The sequence below is a fragment of the Geotrypetes seraphini genome, chromosome 10, assembly GCF_902459505.1.
Source record: "Geotrypetes seraphini chromosome 10, aGeoSer1.1, whole genome shotgun sequence".
NCBI classification, from domain to species: Eukaryota; Metazoa; Chordata; class Amphibia; order Gymnophiona; family Dermophiidae; genus Geotrypetes; species Geotrypetes seraphini.
Window position 1 is genome coordinate 19,871,169 of NC_047093.1, and position 18,519 is coordinate 19,889,687.

General features: G+C 42.6%; 1 protein-coding gene across 4 annotated transcripts in view; it reads right to left on the minus strand.

Annotated features, from left to right (window-relative positions):
* The window catches only part of RHOT1 (ras homolog family member T1), an 87,941-nt gene that overhangs the window by 62,331 nt on the left and 7,091 nt on the right, over positions 1 to 18,519 (minus strand). For all 4 annotated transcript variants that reach the window (XM_033961229.1, XM_033961228.1, XM_033961230.1 and 1 more), the window contains exons 2-3: positions 5,986 to 6,044; positions 2,570 to 2,651 (exon numbers count right to left, since the gene is read on the minus strand). In XM_033961229.1, the coding sequence (XP_033817120.1) occupies positions 2,570 to 2,651; positions 5,986 to 6,044 (141 nt within the window). The remainder of the gene's footprint in view (positions 1 to 2,569; positions 2,652 to 5,985; positions 6,045 to 18,519) is intronic.

Consider the following 18,519-nt stretch of genomic DNA (forward strand, 5'->3'; position numbering starts at 1 on the left):
CATAGGGGGAGATGAGTGAGGAGGGATCAGGGGGCTTCAGAGCGAATGCACTTGGAAGTCAGCAAGAGGAGTTTAAACTGTATTCAGAAACGGATGGGGAGCCAATGAAGTGACTTGAGGAGAGAGGTAATGTGAGAATAGCTGCTCTCACGGAATATGAGTCGCGCAGCAGCATTTTGAACGGATTGAAGAGGTGAAAGAAAAGCACATGAGAGAAGTACATTGCAGTAGTCTAAGCGCAAGGTGACGTGTTCAGAGAGAAGAGGACAGATTTTGGTAATGTTATAGAGGAGGAAGTGACAGGATTTGGCGGTTTGTTGGATCTGAGGAGAGAGGAAGGTTGCGAGCCGACGAGACAGGGAGGATGATAACGTTATCCACAGAGATAGAGAATGGCGAGAGAGGGGAGGCGGGTTTGGGGGGAAAGATAAGGAGGTCAGTTTTAGACATATTCAGTTTGAGATGGCGGCACTGCTTGCTGAAACCCGACAGTGGCCTCCGTTTCACCCCAATAGGCTTCGTCAGGGGGTGGTATTCAGCAGTACAGAATACAACTTGCTATCACGTTTGGAGAGTCTTTCAAAATGGCGCCCTGACGAAGCCTAGTGGGGTGAAACGAAGGTCCCGTCGGGTTTCACCAAGAAGTGCCGTTTATGTCTAGTGGCGTTCAGCAAGATAAGTGCTTTTTTTGAAAGTATAGGCATATGAATAAGCAAATGAATTTATATAGCGAATAAGAAAATGAATTCAAATGTTGAATATGAAGTTAAATAATATATTTAAAAAGTTTAAAAAATTTAAAAAACATATAAAAAATTGCTGATTGGAGTTTGAGCCGATGATTGAGATATTGACCTGCAAAAACCACCAGCAGTCAACTGTCTGATTTCTAGGTCTCTGAGGCCCATCTCCATAAAGTTGACACTTAAGGTGCAATTAGTTGGCGAGTGTTTTTTGATTTTTGAGAATAGTGGATACATCACATCAATGAGAAGGATATAATGTTACAAGTATAGAGGGAGTGGGGGAAGGCGACATCGCATAGAGGGAGAGAGAAAAAACAGCAGAGGGGAAACCAATCATGGATTACAAATGGAGAAAGGGGGTCAGAAGAGGTAAAATTGCAGATGAGTCTTAGCTGAGTTACTAAGTGGTAAGGAATTTATCAAACAAGAATGGTTTCAGCCCTTTCCTGAAGGCGAGACAACTTGTCTCTGTCCTTATTGCTGTGGGAAGGTTGTTCCGATTTCTTGTGGCCATATAGGTGAATAGGGTATTGAATATCCATTTGTATTTCACTCCCTTGGATAATGGAAGGAGCAATTGGTAAGTGTTACTAATTCTGGATGATTTGAAGAGTTTAGTGTGGATTATTAATAACTAGACCCTCACCAATAACATGTACAAGGGTCATGTCATAAATAATGCACACTATTTTTGATTTATTTACATGTTTATTTACAATCCTTCAATATAGTCTCCCTGCTTTGCAATGACTGAGTCCCAATGTCCGGGAAGCTTCATTATTCCATCCAAGACACCGTTTTGTGTGTTTTTTTTAAACTATTTATTAAATTTTCAATAGAAATAAAGCAAAATAACAAGGTATAAACGTAGCAAGACACCGTTTTTGTTCAGTTGCCGAAAGGCTCGGGTACCGGCGGAAGAAACTCTTCCAGAGATGCAAAACGATGTCCACGCATAGGTTGTTTCAACTTTGGAAAAGGTCAAAGTCTGCTGGACTCATGTCTGTAGGGAGCATGAGGTAACACCTCCCAGCTGTATTCACGTAGTTTTTCAATGACGACATCCCTATGTGCGGGCGAGTGTTGTCGTGAAGAATGAGTGGCCCAGCCAAGAGCAACTGAGGTCGGGTTTTGTACATTTTTCTGCATATTTTTTGCAAAAAATCACAATAATACACTGCTGTGACACTTCTTCCACAGGGAACTTTATCTGTGATGATGATGCCTTCATGATCATAAGCAAAAATGATTTGTTTGACTTTTGATTGAGCTCGTCAAAATTTTTTGGGTTGTGGGGAAGATGGAGCTCTCCACTTGGACTGTGATCTCAGTTCCCTACAGTCCAGAAATGAGTCCACCAGACTTCGACCTTTTTCCAAAGTTGAAACAACCTATGCGTGAACATAGATTTGCATCTCTGGAAGAGCTTTCTTCCGCCATTACCCGAGCCATTCGGCAACTGAACAAAAACGGTGTCTTGGATGGAATAATGAAGCTTCCCGGATGTTGGGACATGGTCATTACAAAGCAGGGAGACTATATTGAAGGATTGTAAAGAAATACTTGAAAAAAAATAAACATGTAAATAAAAAAAATAGTGTGCATTATTTATGAAATGATCCTTGTATGAACTGCGTTCACAGATATTAGTAAATCTAGCCTTTTGTCTCTAAAAACTGGCAATAGCCATTCTCCAGAATGTTTCCAGAACGATGAGAAAGGTGGAAGGAAGCTGGAAAATCAGACAAGCAAGCACAACCATCAGGTGTTCCAAAGCAATTAGGCCACAGTAAAAGTCAAACACGGAAAATCTGCTCTATTACCTGAATAATCCACTATATGCGTAGGGACTCTCTCCGGAGTAACATCAGCTGGGATGGTTATTTCTTCAGCACGCAGGGGAACCTGCACCATAAGCAAACATTGGGGAGGGGGGGGGGAAGAGATTCAGGATTTTCAAACAAGCAGTTCAGTAACCTATACCACTATTTCTGTAATCATACCGATTCCCTTTAATAAAGGATAACAAACATCCATCTGAGCGATAACAGATGGACAGAGCCGACATCTTCATTTTTGGAACTCAACCTGTTCAAACTTTTTGGAAGTACTGTAATTTCTTTATCTTATATTCTCTGTACATTTTGGTATGAATTTAACACCAGTTAAAAAACTAGAACTAGAACAGATCAAGTGGACAGTAGTTTTATAACCTGCAGGGCTGTGGAGCAACAGTGTAACACCTCCAACTCCAGATGCAAAATAAACTTATAAAATGTTGTAAACTTATCATTTTATACATGTATACAACTTTGACCTGGATCTAGAGTAATGGTAAATATCCAGAACACAAATTTTAAACCCTAATATCTGTAGGAAGGCTTAGTTATACTGATGCCACAGCCCTGATAACCTATTCCTATGTGAAATTTTTAAAGCAATATTGCAAACACACTTCCATCTGACATTTTGGGCTCCTTTTACGAAGCCGCGGTAGCAGTTTAATGCACATAATAGCACGCGCTAAACTGCCAGCCGCTACCGCCTCCCCTTGAGCAGGCGGTAGTTTTTCGGCTAGCGCAGAGGCTAGCGAGCGTTAAAGCTGCTACCACGGCTTTGTAAAAGGAGCCCTTTGTGCGCACAATGTGTGCAAGTACGCATATATTTTAGAAGAAAGCATATACCATATTTTTCGCTCCATAAAACGCACCCTAGATTTAGAGTAGGAAAACAAGAAAAAAAAAACCATTCTGAACCAAATTGTGTACTAACATATACCAGGCTCTGCACCCAGCCCCCTCACTCCCTGCCAGGCTCTGCACTCTGTCCCCCCTCCCCTACTAATTGTAATGAAATTTTTTCCTTTCATTTTTCATATACACACAGCCGATATAAATCCTCAGAACTGACACATTTCGATCACTAAATTGAAAATAAAATCATTTTTTCTACTTTTGTTGTCTGGTGATTTAATTAGCTTCTGGTTGGACTTCTTTCTGACTGTGCATCCAATATTTCTTTCACAATCCAGCCTCATCCCCTTTGGGTCCAGGTCTCTATCTCTCTCTGTGTTTCTTCTGCTTACAACTCCCTCCCCCATCCCCTCCCCATGTCCAGCATTTGTTCTCCTTTCTTCCAGGTCTTTCTGTGCTTTTCTCTCTCCTACCTTCCTTCCTCCCTGGTCCAGAATCTTTCCACCTCTCTGTAGTCTCTCTCTCTCTTCCCTCTATACACCCCCAAGTCCAACATCTGCCCCCTTCTCTTCTGCCTCCCCTTTATTTCAAGTGTCTTTCTTCTGCTTACAACCTCCCATCCCATCCTATTCCCATGTCCAGCATTTGTTCTCCTTTCTTCCAGGTCTTTCTCTGCTTCTCTCTCTCTCTCCTTCCTTCCTCCCTGGTCTAGAATCTTTCCACCTCTCTGCAATCTCTCTCTCTCTCTTCCCTCTATACACCCCCAAGTCCAACATCTGCCCCCCTCTCATTTGCCTCCCTTTTATTTCAGGTTTCTCCCTCTCTCTATCAACGTTCTGCTAACATTTTGAGTGTGTTTCCCCTCTCTACCCCCTCTAGTCCAGCATCTGCCTTGTCTTCAAGTCTGTTTTCCTGTCCCTCCTCAAGGTCCTTTGGAAGCCTCCTCTCACCCCCCCCCTCGGTGTCCAGATTCAGCGTCCCACCGGGGCCCTCGCGATGGGCGGGGCCTTACTTCCAAGCTGCTTCCTGACCCAGCGAGAGAGGTCGTCTTCCACGCTGTGATCGCCACTGACCTAATTACAGCAGCCTGCAGAGCGAACTTAGCAGGCTGCCATTGGTTTCCGAAGCATATTGCCTCTACTGTGGCCTCGCTCCTGACGTAAGAGGAGAGGTGGGAATGCAGCAGAGGCAACGTGCCTCGGAGCCAATGGCAGCCTGCTAAGTTCGCTCTGCAGGCTGCCGTAATTAGGTCAGCGGTGGTCACAGCATGGAAGATGACCTCTCTCGCTGGGTTAGGAAGCAGCTTGGAAGTAAGGCCCCGCCCATCGCGAGTGTGGGACGCTGGATCTGGATACCGCGAGTGAGAGGAGGCATCCAAAGGACCTTGAGACAGCCGGGTGCTCACCAACGCTAGGGAGAGCCGTATCGGGCGCGGGCATTTAAAAAGGTACGTCGGGGTGGGGGTGAGGTGTTTGGTTTTTTTTTTTTTTAAAGTACCTTCACTGCATAAGACGCACTGACATTTCCACCCACTTTTGGGTGGAAAAAATATAAGGTTATGTATGGTACCGCACCGTTTTATATGGTTAATAGATTTTCTCTAGCATCGTATAAAAATAGTAGAAAATCTCATGCCCTGTTTACCTTCCCATCAGTACAGGGCTGTAAAAGCAAGAAATTTCTGGACCATACTTTAGCATTCCAAGCAGCTTCACGCGACAGAGAATTTTGATTGTTATTGTGTGAAGCCTGTTCTTATAAACATTTCAGAACTCAACTGAAAACTTATCTCTTTTCAAAATACTTGGTTAAATAATTTCTTTCTGTCATTCTTAAATTGTCTTTAGTTTATAATATTTTGTAAACCATGTAGAACTTATGGTTACGCGGTTAAGAAGCACGATGTTATGTTATGTTAAAAAAAAGTGCGTCTTATGGAGCGAAAAATACGGAACTATGCAACTGTGCCACTGCTTTGCCAAAAGCTACAAGTTTATCTTTATGTGGAGCTTTGTTTGCAAGTATAACAGTTCTTTCTCCCCAAGAAAAACATATTTTAAACACAGGAAAAGATTTATAAAAATGACTGCCATAACTACCTCCAAAGCAACTTATGTATCGCAATTCCAAAAAAGCAAACATGAAAAAAATTAATGGAGACTATCCCTGAAAACATGAAGATTAATTCAGGACTCTATTCCGAGATGAGTAAGTTCTAGAAATTCTCCTGGATGACAAGGTTCGTAGGGGACAATGCTGTTAGTGGGAGCCTGCTTTGAGGTGTGTGCCTATTCCATAACACAGGGGTTCTCGACAAAGTCCTCAAGGCACACCTAGCCAGTCAGGTATTTGGATATAAGAGAATGCATGCAAATTTATCTCATGCAAAGTCATTGCGGGTATCCTGAAAACCTGGCTGGCTATATTTGGCCTCGGGACTGGGTTCAGAACCACTGGCACACATGTTATACACTATGGTCCGGATTTTCTAAACAGTCGACGGGAGGCGCCCAATCTCAGTAAAAACCATCATTGAGGTGCTTTACCTCATCTGGAAATTCTTCACTGACCAGAGACATAATCAGCGATGTCTTCCCAACTCTAGCTGTGTAAGGAAAAGAAAGAGAACGGTCAGCAAAACATTTTAGTACGTGTGACTAGGAGTGGAAACATATTTAAGAACATCATGTTTGCATTGCTTTGTCATACCTTTTTCATGTCTTTGTTTGATATTTTGTTTGGCGCTTTTTTTTTTTTTTCCTGGCCTTGACCTTTTTATTTTCATTTACTTTTCCTTTAGTCTGAGGGCAAAAGTATCCAACAATCTTAAGGCGGCTAAACAGGTTAAGCAAGATGACGCCAAAAGCCAGAAAGATGCTCGAGTGCACAGGGAGAGGAAGAGCCATCAAGAAAAATAAAACAAAAGAGGCGATAGTGATCAGACCTCATTTAGATCGGTTCCTACAGTTCTAGAGATCTTCAGAAAGCTTCTATAAAAAGAGATCCAAGAAAACAAAGGGTGCTAGAAGCATGGAATAGTCTCCCGGTAGAGGTGGTAGAGACAAAGACTGTATCTGAGTTCAAGAAAGCGTGGGACAGGCCTGTGGGATCTTTTAGGGAGAGGAGGAGATAGTGGATGCTGCGGATGGGCCATTTGGCCTTTATCTGCCATCATGTTACAATGTTTCTATAAAGCCACTAAAAAGATATTCATATACTATATCCCTTTACCAGAGACTTTAATTAGGCAGGCATCTAAAGTATATGGAGAAAAGACCTCAGTGTTCCAAGAGAGAAACTCAGGGAACTTCTATGGCAATTATAAAATTGTTATAGGAAACACATCCTTGGTCTTAAGAAAAACTCCGTTCTAGATGATTTTCACCAGAACCTATTTCAAACAATTTTTGGCATAAAAAACCTGCACTTATCTTTAAAGATATCTTTCTGTCCTCTGGTGTGGGCAAGATCACTGCAGTGCAGTGATCAAAAATCCCTCAGTGCTGTTTCAATTAATCTGATATAGCACTGGAGGTTATCAAGAAATTCCCGACAGGCCCCGTTTCGCAACCATGCTGCTGTCGGGAATTTCTTGATAACCTCCAGTGCTATACCAGATTAATTGAAACAGCACCGAGGGATTTTTGATCACCCCACATAAACATTTTATTTTTGTAAAGCCTCCCCCCCAAGAATAAAAAGGGGAAGATGAAGAAGAACAAATTATGAGGGCATACATAGGGTCTTGAGCGGTACAAGCCCATCATTTTCTCTCTTGCTACTCGCATGAGTCAGGCCAGATGGCAAATGCTAAAACGATCACTGCTTTTTGTCATAAAGCATATGGAAACAGACTTAAGATCTAAATATATTTATTTTTGAAGGTGGGAAGGATGGGAGAGAGATTTTAATATTCCCAAGGTGTAACTACATATGAGGTGGGCCTCTTTCAAGAGCTCTGGAATGAGGGGTTCCATGAAGCAAATTACTTTACCAAAAAGCTGGTGGATGCATAGAACAACCTCTTAGTGAAGGTGATGGAGACGAAGAACATATCTTAATTCAGGAAAAAAAAAAAAAAAAAGAGAGAACAAGCAGGGAATTATAGAGCTGAGTAGTTCCTGTGGATGGGCAGACTGGATAAGCCATGGGGACTTTATCAGCTGTCATATTACATATATGCATACAAACATTACATAGGCTTTGCTAGATTTTAGGCCTCCAAGCCAACAGATTCTTAAGATTGTTCTAGCCTTGTGTAAAGCTGTACTCAGTACTATCTGGGAGGAACCTAGGTTGGCCATTGTTGGAAACAGGATGCTAGGTTTGATGGATCTGTGATCTGTCCCAGTAAGGCAGCTCTTATGTGAGCCAAGTATAGGACAATCAAGCCATTGTGACATCACTGATGAGGTTGACTCTTAGACATTGGTGGAATGAGGCATTATGACATCAATTTCAGCTTTGGCATGTTGCTACTCTTTGGGTTTCTGCCAGGTACTTGGGACCTGGGTTGGCCACCGCTGGAAACAGGATACTGGACTTGATGGACCTTTGGTCTGTCCCAATATGGCAATTCTTATGCTCTTAAAGAGAAATACACATTATATAAGGATGTGTGGTGGGACAGAGAGGGCAGATAAGATGCTAACAGAATGTTAACGTGGAAAAATTATATATATTTGCATTGGATATTGTTATTGACTAACCCCTGAATTCTATATATGGAGCCTAAAGTTATGTGCATACATCAGAGCACTTAGCTGATATATGCACATAACTTTAAAAGGACTAACTGACACCAATACAGTAAAATCTTGGATTGCAAGTAACTTGGTTTGCAAGTGTTTTGCAGGACAAGCAAAAACATTTGATTCAATTTTAACTTGATATACAAGCAATGTCTTGCAATACAAGTACATACAGTATACACACATCACAACTGAGCCGATGGTTCTTCTCTCTCTGACGCTGCGGGAGTGTAACCATTTTTCCAAATGAGCAAAGTCTTGCAAAACAAAAGTACGTATAGTATTTTGTATTAAAGTTTTTGGATTGTGGAACGAATCGTCTGAGTTTCCATTATTTCCTATGGGGAAATTTGCTTTGTTTTTTTTTTTTTAATTGATTTTTTTTCATTTAACAACAAGTGTCATAAATTTTCATACAATTATCTTAATAATACACTTGATATTTCTATAATGTATTTTATACATAACATTTCTTATCTTATATTTCTTATGATTTTATATATCATATAACTGTAATTATTTTTCTTATAAAGTTATACAACATATATATTGTAATGATTTTATCAATTATTTTTTAAATTATTAACCTTTTTCCCTTCCCTTTATTACATTGTTTTCATGTAAGAATACCATCTATTAATAATATTTTATTTATAATTTATAATAAAGAGTATAAACCCCTCTCCCATATCCCCTCCCTCCCTTTCTTCTTTAACTATTTTCTTATTATGGGAAAATGAAATTTAATTATTACAATATTTTGTTAATGGTCCCCAATTTTGCTTTGATATATGAGCACGTTGGATTACAAGCATGCTTCTGGAACGAATTATGCTCGCAAACCAAGATTTTACCGTTAATTGCCAATTAACACATTCATTGAAGTTAATTGAAAGTTAGGTGCAAAACTTGGTAGGCGCATATCACAAAGTGATATGTACCTTGTCCAACGTGCATAGCTAAAGGTGGGCGTGGTTAACCCTTTCAGGACCAAGAGACATATTTGTCCCATAACTTTAAAATCCTATAAATTTTGATTGGGATAGTCTACAGTTCTAAATTTGATATATACGGATTCCATATGATACTGCCTTTATGTAAACAAACTGGTTCCGACATTCATTCATTAGCGTCGTTGCCAGATTGACGAGAAGATTCACTTGCCACACTGTCCATAAGCCAGAAGTGTGATTTTTTAAATAAAAATAATGATATTTCACAAAAAAAAATCAATTTTTTGGCATCTGCAAGCCCTTTTTACCATAAAAATGTCGTCAAAACCACAAAAATTGGCCTACGATCCTTATGGTCCTGAAAGGGTTAAGGGCAGATCATGAGTGTTTTCCAGTTATGCACCTGTTTTTGATTTTGACACCGTTGCACATACAACTTAGACTCAGCCGTTTAGGCCACGAAAACATTGGAATAAATAGGGTGCACCTAAGTGTTGGAACGCTTAGCGATGCTAAGCGTGATTCTACACAGAGCGCATAACATTTATAGAATCACACTAAGACACCCTAAGTCAGCGCTGACTCTTTGGGCAACACGCAGGGATTCTTCAAAAAGTTTCCACACTTCCATATCTTCGTGGGAAATGGTTGGGACGGGAGAAGTGGTAAGAGGGCGTCCTAGTAGGACGCTGGGAAAAATGTATCGCCAAACAGAGCAATTATGTGGAAAAGTGCTTTTGAGATATTTAATAAATAAAAGTGCGGAAATGTTTTGAAGATCAGGCCTTAACTAAAATACACTGCAGACAAGCTTCTGAGAGCCACATTCCTGTCATGATGAAAGCTTGCATTAATAGTCCGATAAAAAGAAGCAAAAAACGGCCATGCCTTCTCTTATACCTTACATTGGCTACCAATTAAATACAACAGTGGTGTTTAGAGTGTTGAATGGATTGACCTGCTGTATTTGGATAATCACATTCGGAAGATACTGCCTTGTTAAGAGCATTAAAATCTCAGCTGGAGTGTCGTCTGGAACGTCTCTTGGCTACAGCCGTCACATTGGCAAGCACATATAACCAGACTACACAAGGAAGAGCCCTATTTTCTGTAATTCTTTGACTTTGGAACTAGAAGCAGTGATTTCTTATACCGATTTCTGCAAAGGAAATGAAATGAGGGCAGAATGGACAAGAAGCAAGGTTTTCGGTATGAAGTATTATAAGACTGGCATTTTATTTTCATTTTAGCTACAGAAACGATGTTCTCTTAGTGCTATTAGATCTCAGTGCAGCCTTCAAAAGCCATCGATCATCCTCTCCTCCTCATGGAGCTTGGCGTCCGAGATACGGCACCAGTCTGGTTCACATCCTTCCTAATCAACAGATCCCAATGCATACTACTAGACACTTCTCTACCAAAGCCAAAGCCAATCAAATATGGCGTGCACTACTAGCCCTTCTCTTGTTTAATCTCTACATTATGTTACTATGTTTATGTAACCCGTTCTGAGCTCTCTGAGGAGGAAAGGATAACAAATGAATTAAATAAATAAATATCTGCGCAAATTTACTTTATACTGCTAATGGCCTCAACCGAGACAACCCAACTGAAGTGTGAACTGCCATATTAAATTCAATTTAAAAAGGTATCAGCCCTCACTTTTATTCACGTCTACATTTCTGTGTGAGCTGTCAACAATCATAAGAACTTAAGCAGTGCCTCTGCTGGGTCAGACCAGAGGTCCATCGTGTCCAGCAGCCCGCTCACATGGCAGCCCAACAGGTCCAAGACCTATATAGTAACCCTCTATCTAAACCCTCCTATCCCCTTTTCCTTCAGAAAATTGTCACACACAACTTTATTAGGTTCATAGACAATTGTCTTTGCGCTTATTTGTCTGCGCTATTTTGTCTGCGCGCAATTGTCTTGCGCGTTTTTGACCTGTCACCCTTTATTAAACAGAATGGTAAAAACACATTTGACAAACTTGGATTCAGAAACCTGTAGTAACTGCATAAAGCAAATGCTAAACTGAGGTTTCAAACAGGAGCGCAACAAGGCAATCGAGATTCAGCTTCACGCCATTACTTTTTATACAAGAGTGGTTTTACCACCGATGTCCCTTTTTCTAGACTTAACTTGTCCTTTAGAACTATCATAAGGTTTGGATTACCCTTTGACTCCTGCAGCAGGCTCTATAGCTTAAACACGGGCGTGTCGAGTCACCACTCGCTATTTCTCTTGACCATAACTCTCTCTCAGTCCATCTCTTCTCCTTCCAAGAGACTGTATACAATGCCTCCGCAGCATCCTCAGCCGATCCAGGGAGTCAAACACCTGACTCAGGAATAAAACCAGGAACCTTCCACTTCGAGAACTGAGGGATGTCCTGGCAGAGCCGTTAGCTGTGCTCTTCAATCTTTCCCTAAGTGAGGGAAAAGTTCCCCTGGACTGGAAAACTGTCAATGTTATCCCACTCCACAAAAAGGGTTGCAGGTCAGAAGCTGAAAATTTATAGACCAGTGAGTCTCACATCAATAGTGAGTAAACTCATGGAGAAGTTGATCAAGAACAGATTGGACACATTTCTAGATGATGAAAGATTAAGGGATCCCCACCAGCATTGCTTTACAAAGGGAAGGTCTTGTCAATCCAACCTGATAAGCTTCTTTGACTGGGTAACAAAAAAACTGGATGAGCGTGAGTCCCTGGATATCGTGTATTTAGATTTTAGCAAGGCTTTTGATAGTGTTCCACACCGTAGGTTATTGAACAAGATGAACTCGTTAGGACTAGGAAAAACACTGACAGCATGGGTACAAGACTGGCTTAGCGGCAGACTTCAAAGAGTAATGTGAACGGTATCCCCTCAAAAACGTCAAAGGTGACCAGCGGAGTGCCACAGGGCTCGGTCTTGGGCCCGATGCTATTTAATATCTTTATTAGGGATCTAACTCAGGGACTTCGAGGCAAAATTACATTATTTGCTGATGATGCTAAACTATGCAACATTGTGGGCAGAGCAACTGGGCCCAGCACTATGGAGAAGGACCTGCTTTTGTTGGAACAATGGTCCAGTACTTGGCAACTAAACTTTTAATGCCAAAAAATATAAAGTAATGCACCTTGGGAGCGGAAACCCATGCAGAACATACACCTTGAATGGTGAAAACTTAGTGAGAACCACTGCAGAAAGGGACTTGGGAGTTCTCATCCGAGAAGATATGAAAGCTGCCAATCAGGTGGAGAAAGCTTCAGTGAAGGTCAGACAAATGCTGGGTTGCATCAGAAGGAGCTTTATCAGCCGAAAGCCTGAAGTCATACTACCGTTACACAGATCTATGGCGAGACCTCACCTGGAGTACTGTGTCCAGTTTTGGAGGCCACATTATCAAAAAGATGTAAAGAGAATGGAGTCGATCCAGAGAATGCCACTAGGATGGTCTCAGGACTTAAAGACATCACATATGAAGAACGTCTGACCAGACTGCGCCTATATTCTCTCGAGGAGCGCAGAGAAAGAGGGGACATGATAGAAACATTCAAATACATCACGGGTCGCATTGAAGTGGAGGAAGAATTATTTTTTCTTATGAGTCCCACGGCAACAAGAGGGCATCCGCTAAAACGTAAGGGGGGAAAGATTTCATGGTGACACCAGGAAATACTTCTTCACTGAACGGGTGATTGATCGAGGGAATAAACTTCCACGCCAGGTGGTCGAGGCTAGTAGCGTACTCGACTTCAAAAGTCGATGGGACAAACAGGTGGGGGTGTTACAGAGTTATGCATAAAAGATGGGTACACCAGGGAGGGAGGATTCTTGAGTGGGCAGACTTGTTGGGCCGCCGGCCCTCTTCTGCCATCATATTCTATGTTTCTATGGCACTTACCACCCGAGTGCTGGGTCAGTCTGCCCCACCCCACAAGCCTTACTTAGTAAACATTTCTGCCACAAGCACTAAATGGGACAAGCCACTAGACTACTGGATAATTTAATAAATGAATGAAAGGAACAAAAAAAAAACAAAAGCCAAAAAAACCCACCTTACTATACTGAACACTTTGTACTAAGAAAAAAGAATAATGTCAATCAAGCTAAAAGCATCATAAATGTTTTACAATAAACTGCAAAAATGTTCAGAAATACTTATTACTGTAATGTTTGACAAGTCCTATTAGTGTGAGACAGGAAATATTCCTGAAAAAAATTCAACAAAATGTCTAAGAAATAATAGAAAGAAGAAACATTATTTTCGAGACAGATTCAATGGAAGCTCAGTCCAAATTCCTGATCTACACAAGATGTTTGGTCAGAGGCTAATATGAATCAACAGCATCCTGCATAACTCAGTATTTGTCTGGAATCTCGGTGGGTTTTATCACCGACAGGAAGTATGACGACGTCCTTACTAAAAGCACATAATGGAACCTGCTCAGGATCTCGCTTCAAGAACTTTTGTACTCGGTTTGATGTACAGCCTTTCAGAAGTATCAATAAATGATCAACCATTACTACATTATTTTTATCTCAAATCAAAGGTAATCCAGGATTCCCCACGATTCAAGAAGAGAAGCATTCAAGGGGCTCTGGGCAAGCCGACCACCTTTCTTACTCCTGTATATGGCTTATATATAGAAGAATGAATATTATTTTTGCTATGGTGTAATCTTGCAGCTCTTTTTCTTTAGGGTGATGAGAGAGCTGGAATACCGGGCCTTTAGGGCTAAATGTACTAAAGATACTGACTGGATCGCTGTTGGCCGATTCTCGAGCAGCGATCAATGCACTATCAAGTTTGCATGCAAATGATTTGCATGGAGGTGCAAATCATTTGCCTGTAAACGTGAGCGACTGACACATGCGCAGAGCAGCCTCCTGTCATTGTTGTTAGGGCTTCTTTTTTTTTTTTAATGGCACAGATGTTGTGTGTGTATTATACACGAACAATCTGCCCCATTAAAAAAAAAGAAAAAAGCCCTCCCCACACTGACCCCCATCCCACGTGCCACCGACTTCCCCGAACCAATTCCCTCCCCTTCCCCAAAAATAGGCAGGAGGGATGCCCACTCACTCATGCCCTCCCCCCTCCCCCCAAACCTCCCTGTACCTTTTAAAAAAGTTGGAAGAAAGCCAGCTCTGAGGCTCCTGTTTCAGGCCACCAGTCCTAAATGACAGATCTTCCCCTCCCCGGTGCATCATGTGATGCATAGAGGGGCCAAAGGCCCTGATTGGTTCAGATGCCTAAGGCCCCTCTCAAGGGGTGGGCCTTAGGCATCTGAGCCAATCAGGGCTTCAGAATCCTCCCTCTGTACCCAAGATACTGAGGGAGGAGCCTAAAGCCCTGATTGGCCTGCTTCCAACTTTTTAAAAAGGTGCAGGGGAGGTTCGGGGAGCATCCAGTGGCAGTGGGCATCCCTCCTGCCATTTGGGTTTGGGGGGGAGTACAGTGGCTCAGGGAGGGCATGGTGTGGGGGTATTCTGAATGGCAGAAGGGAGTAGGCACCCTCCTGCCAATTTCCTCTCATGACGCATTTGGCAAGGGTCTTCGTGGAGGGCCGACATTGGCGGTGGGGGACTTTTTTTCATTTTTATTTTATGGGACAAATATTTTAAACACATGCAAAATATCTGTAATTGAAAAAAAATATATATTGTAGATGATATTTAGTAGCAGGGAGTCATTCAAGCCCAGCACCATTTTGAGAGGAGCCGGCTTCACTATTGTCGGGTTGTAAGAAGCGGGGAGATATTTGGACACTGCATGGATCCCCTGAAGTAGCCTTTTCAGGCGAAACAGAAAGACTTTTCTGTCGGGACAAGGAATTAGAAGCTTTTTTTGAAGTTCTACACCTTCAGATGAGTGCATTTTTCTCTTTTACCGTGATTCTATGCTCTACGCCTCCACAACCGCTTACACAAGTGAAGTTGACCTGTAGCCCTCGCTAATAATTTAGTTAGTTTGGGATTCTGGTCACTTTTTTGGACATGATTAAGGCATTGAACTTTGCGTACACTGCTTATATTGAAAGAATTTTGAAAAAGATTTGATTCTGTATGAATGGAAATTTATTTATTTATTTATATGTGTACAGAGTTTTTTTATAAACCCGTGATGATGTGAACAAGCTTGGGCACTTGTGTAGTCCCAGCCTTTCACAATTGAGGTTTATTTTTCTCCGTTGTATTATGATTTTTTATACAGTTTGTGTTGTGTCAGCAGTTCGTGTATATGTGGCTTGAATGACTCCCTGCTACTAAATATCATCTACAATACGTTTCTGATAAATATTTACTGATTATATACGATTGTATTCCTGAACATATTTAATTGGAAAAAAAAAAAAACCAGGCAGATCTAGACCAGTCAGTTTTTTTGATCGCTAAAACCCCACTTTTTTTTTTTTTTTTCTTTAATAGCCAAGTGATGTTAGAGCATCAATCGCTTGGCTACTTCGCATGGGGTTTTAGCTAATTTGCATGACCGGATCAGAAAATGGGCGATCGATGGGAAAAACACGTAGTGGGCCGTTTTGTGCATCGGGTCGGTAAAAGCAATCATCGCTAAAGCTGTAAAAACAGGTTTAGCGACGATCGCTGACTTTAGTGCATCTAGCCCTAAATGCTGTACTTTTGTAACATCTAAAGTTTTACATTTATTTAACAAAGCAGAGCTTAAAGCTGATAATCTTTGGCCCAAAACCTGTTTATGAACATTTCAAGCTCAGTCAATACTGTGATTGTGCTTTCCATAACTCTAAGGGCTCCTTTTATCAAGGTGCGCTACGGGGGTTAGCGCGTCGGACATTTCTTCACGCACTAACCCCCGCGGCACACCAAACAACTAACGCTTCGTCAATGGAGGCATTAGCGACTAGCGCGGCAGGTGGTTGAACGCGCGGTATTCCGCACGTTAACCACCTACCGCAGCTTGATAGAAGGAGCCCTAAATGCACAGATCTGTTTGCTCTCAAACTGGTGTATCATACCCATGTAAATTCCACACACCTATTTTTTTCTCTTTTCTGTTATCATACTTAATCCATTGGAAGTTTTGCCAAGTCCCCTTTAAACATTAATTACTATATTTGAAATGTAATAAAGATACTTGGACAAAAAAAAAACCAAAAAACTACTACTGGCTGCCGTTAAAGGATGAAAAACTTTGTGACTACTGTAATCAGATTTTGAGAATCTCAGATGCCCGAGTACCTGAAATTCAGTCCTTGCAAGGTACAATATATGACATTAAATCTAGTTGGAGTTACTGCAGCTTTGCAGAACCCAACAAGAGAGGCTATTGCTGCCAGCAGCCTGGGGGTGGGTAAGGTCTGCCGCTACTGCTCTAGCTTTGCTAAAAGAAGCCCCCAGCCTGGGCATAGAGAGAGAGTTTGCTGCTGTTGGTATTGCTACCAGCTGAGGGAGAAAAACGGCTCCCTGATCTGGGAAGAGAGCTACCTGGGTTTAGGGGAAGCTGGACAGAGGTGGGAAGAGGGTGAAAGTGAAGAACAATGTACAAAAAAGGACCAAAAATGTAACAAAGCAAACACAAAATTTGTCAAGATGGTTGGAAATTAGAGAATGACACGGTGACAAAATTCATCACCGTTCCCGTCCCCGCGGATAACCGCGGGAAACCATCTTCATGTCATTCTTTAAGGAGAGAAGAAAGAATCAGAGTATAATTGGGCACAACCACTGACCCGCAAGCTTTGCTTTGAAGAATGCTGGTGTAGAAGGACCGAGGTTGAAATAGACACTAGAAAATGACATGGGATTATTTCCCGCGGTTATCCGCGGGGACGGGAACGGTGATGAATTTTGTCACCGTGTCATTCTCTAGTTGGAATATTCCCTGCTTTGTCCAGCCCTTTCTAGTTATGAAGAAAACTTGGTTTTAACCTCTAAAGAGAATGACATTTTAAGATAAAGGCCCGATTCATTAAGACTTCTTGCTATATAAACCATGGGACAATATCTAAAAGAACCTTTGCAGTCAGCAGTAGCACAGCATAAGTGTTTTATAAAAATCACTCCATGAAAAAAAGCAGAAAACCAGCCCAAGAGTGCAAAAGCTTTACTCACACACTATTTTAAAACAAAAACAACAGATCAGTACAGACTCTTCTCCTGTGACAAGCAGTGTTCAGATTACCAGTGGTACTGTATTACCTTAGCCCCTGATGCAGGTAAGACACAAAAACATGTTGGTTTCTGCAAATGAACACTGGTTCAGGAGAAGAGACTCCACACTGGTCTGTATCACTTATATAAGTTATGAATAAAGCTTCTGTATTTTGGACTATTTGGCCCTGATTCTCCAAAAGTGTGTCCCGATTTTAGGCAGCTGTAGACGTCCTACAGCTGTCTAATCAGCCAATCGGGATGCACGTTTTTAAAAAAAAAATGCTCCCCAGGCAGGCCGCCCGGGAGAGGCGTCCTATACTAAACGCCGATTCTGTAACCGGCGTCTTTAGAGAATCGGGTTAAATTAGACGCGGCCGCTATACTTATGGCAGCAAGGGATCTCCCTGCTGCAATATGTATAGCGGCCGCCTGTCCCATCACCGACAGGAGAATGCCTAACTCCTCCTGTCGGAACCCCGAGCCCCCTCCCCCCCAAACTCGTAATCGCCGACAGGAGGATGCCCAACTCCTCCTGTCGGAACCCCGGAACCCCCTCCCCCCAAACTCATAATCGCCGACAGGAGGATGCCCAACTCCTCCTGCCGGAAACCCGGACCCCCCTCCCCCCCAAACTCGTAATCGCCGACAGGAGGATGCCCAACTCCTCCTGTCGGAAAGCCCAACGACCCCCCGCCCCAACTAATCTCCCTCCCCCAACTAACCTTTCAATGTTGGTCAGCTGGACGGGTCTTGCTGCCGTCCAGCCGACGGGTCTGCCTCGTGGAAATGAGACGGCACGCCCCTTCCCGGCCCATCCCCGTTAAATCTAAGGCCTGATTGGCCCAGGCTAGGCACCTTGGCCAATCAGGCCTTAGGATTAGTGGGGATGGGCGGACCCGCTATGCCTAAGGCCTGATTGGTCCAGGCTTCTACAGCCTGGGCCAATCAGGCCTTAGATTTAGCGGGGATGGGCCGGGAAGGGGCGTGCCGTCTCATTTCCACGAGGCAGACCCGTCGGCTGGACGGCAGCAAGACCCGTCCAGCTGACCAACATTGAAAGGTTAGTTGGGGGAGGGAGATTAGTTGGGGCGGGGGGTTGTTGGGCTTTCTGGCAGGAGGAGTTGGGCATCCTCCTGTCGGCGATTACGAGTTTGGGGGGAGGGGGTTCCGGGGTTCCGACAGGAGGAGTTGGGCATCCTCCTGTCGGCGATTACGAGTTTGGAGGGGGAGGGGGTTCCGGGGTTC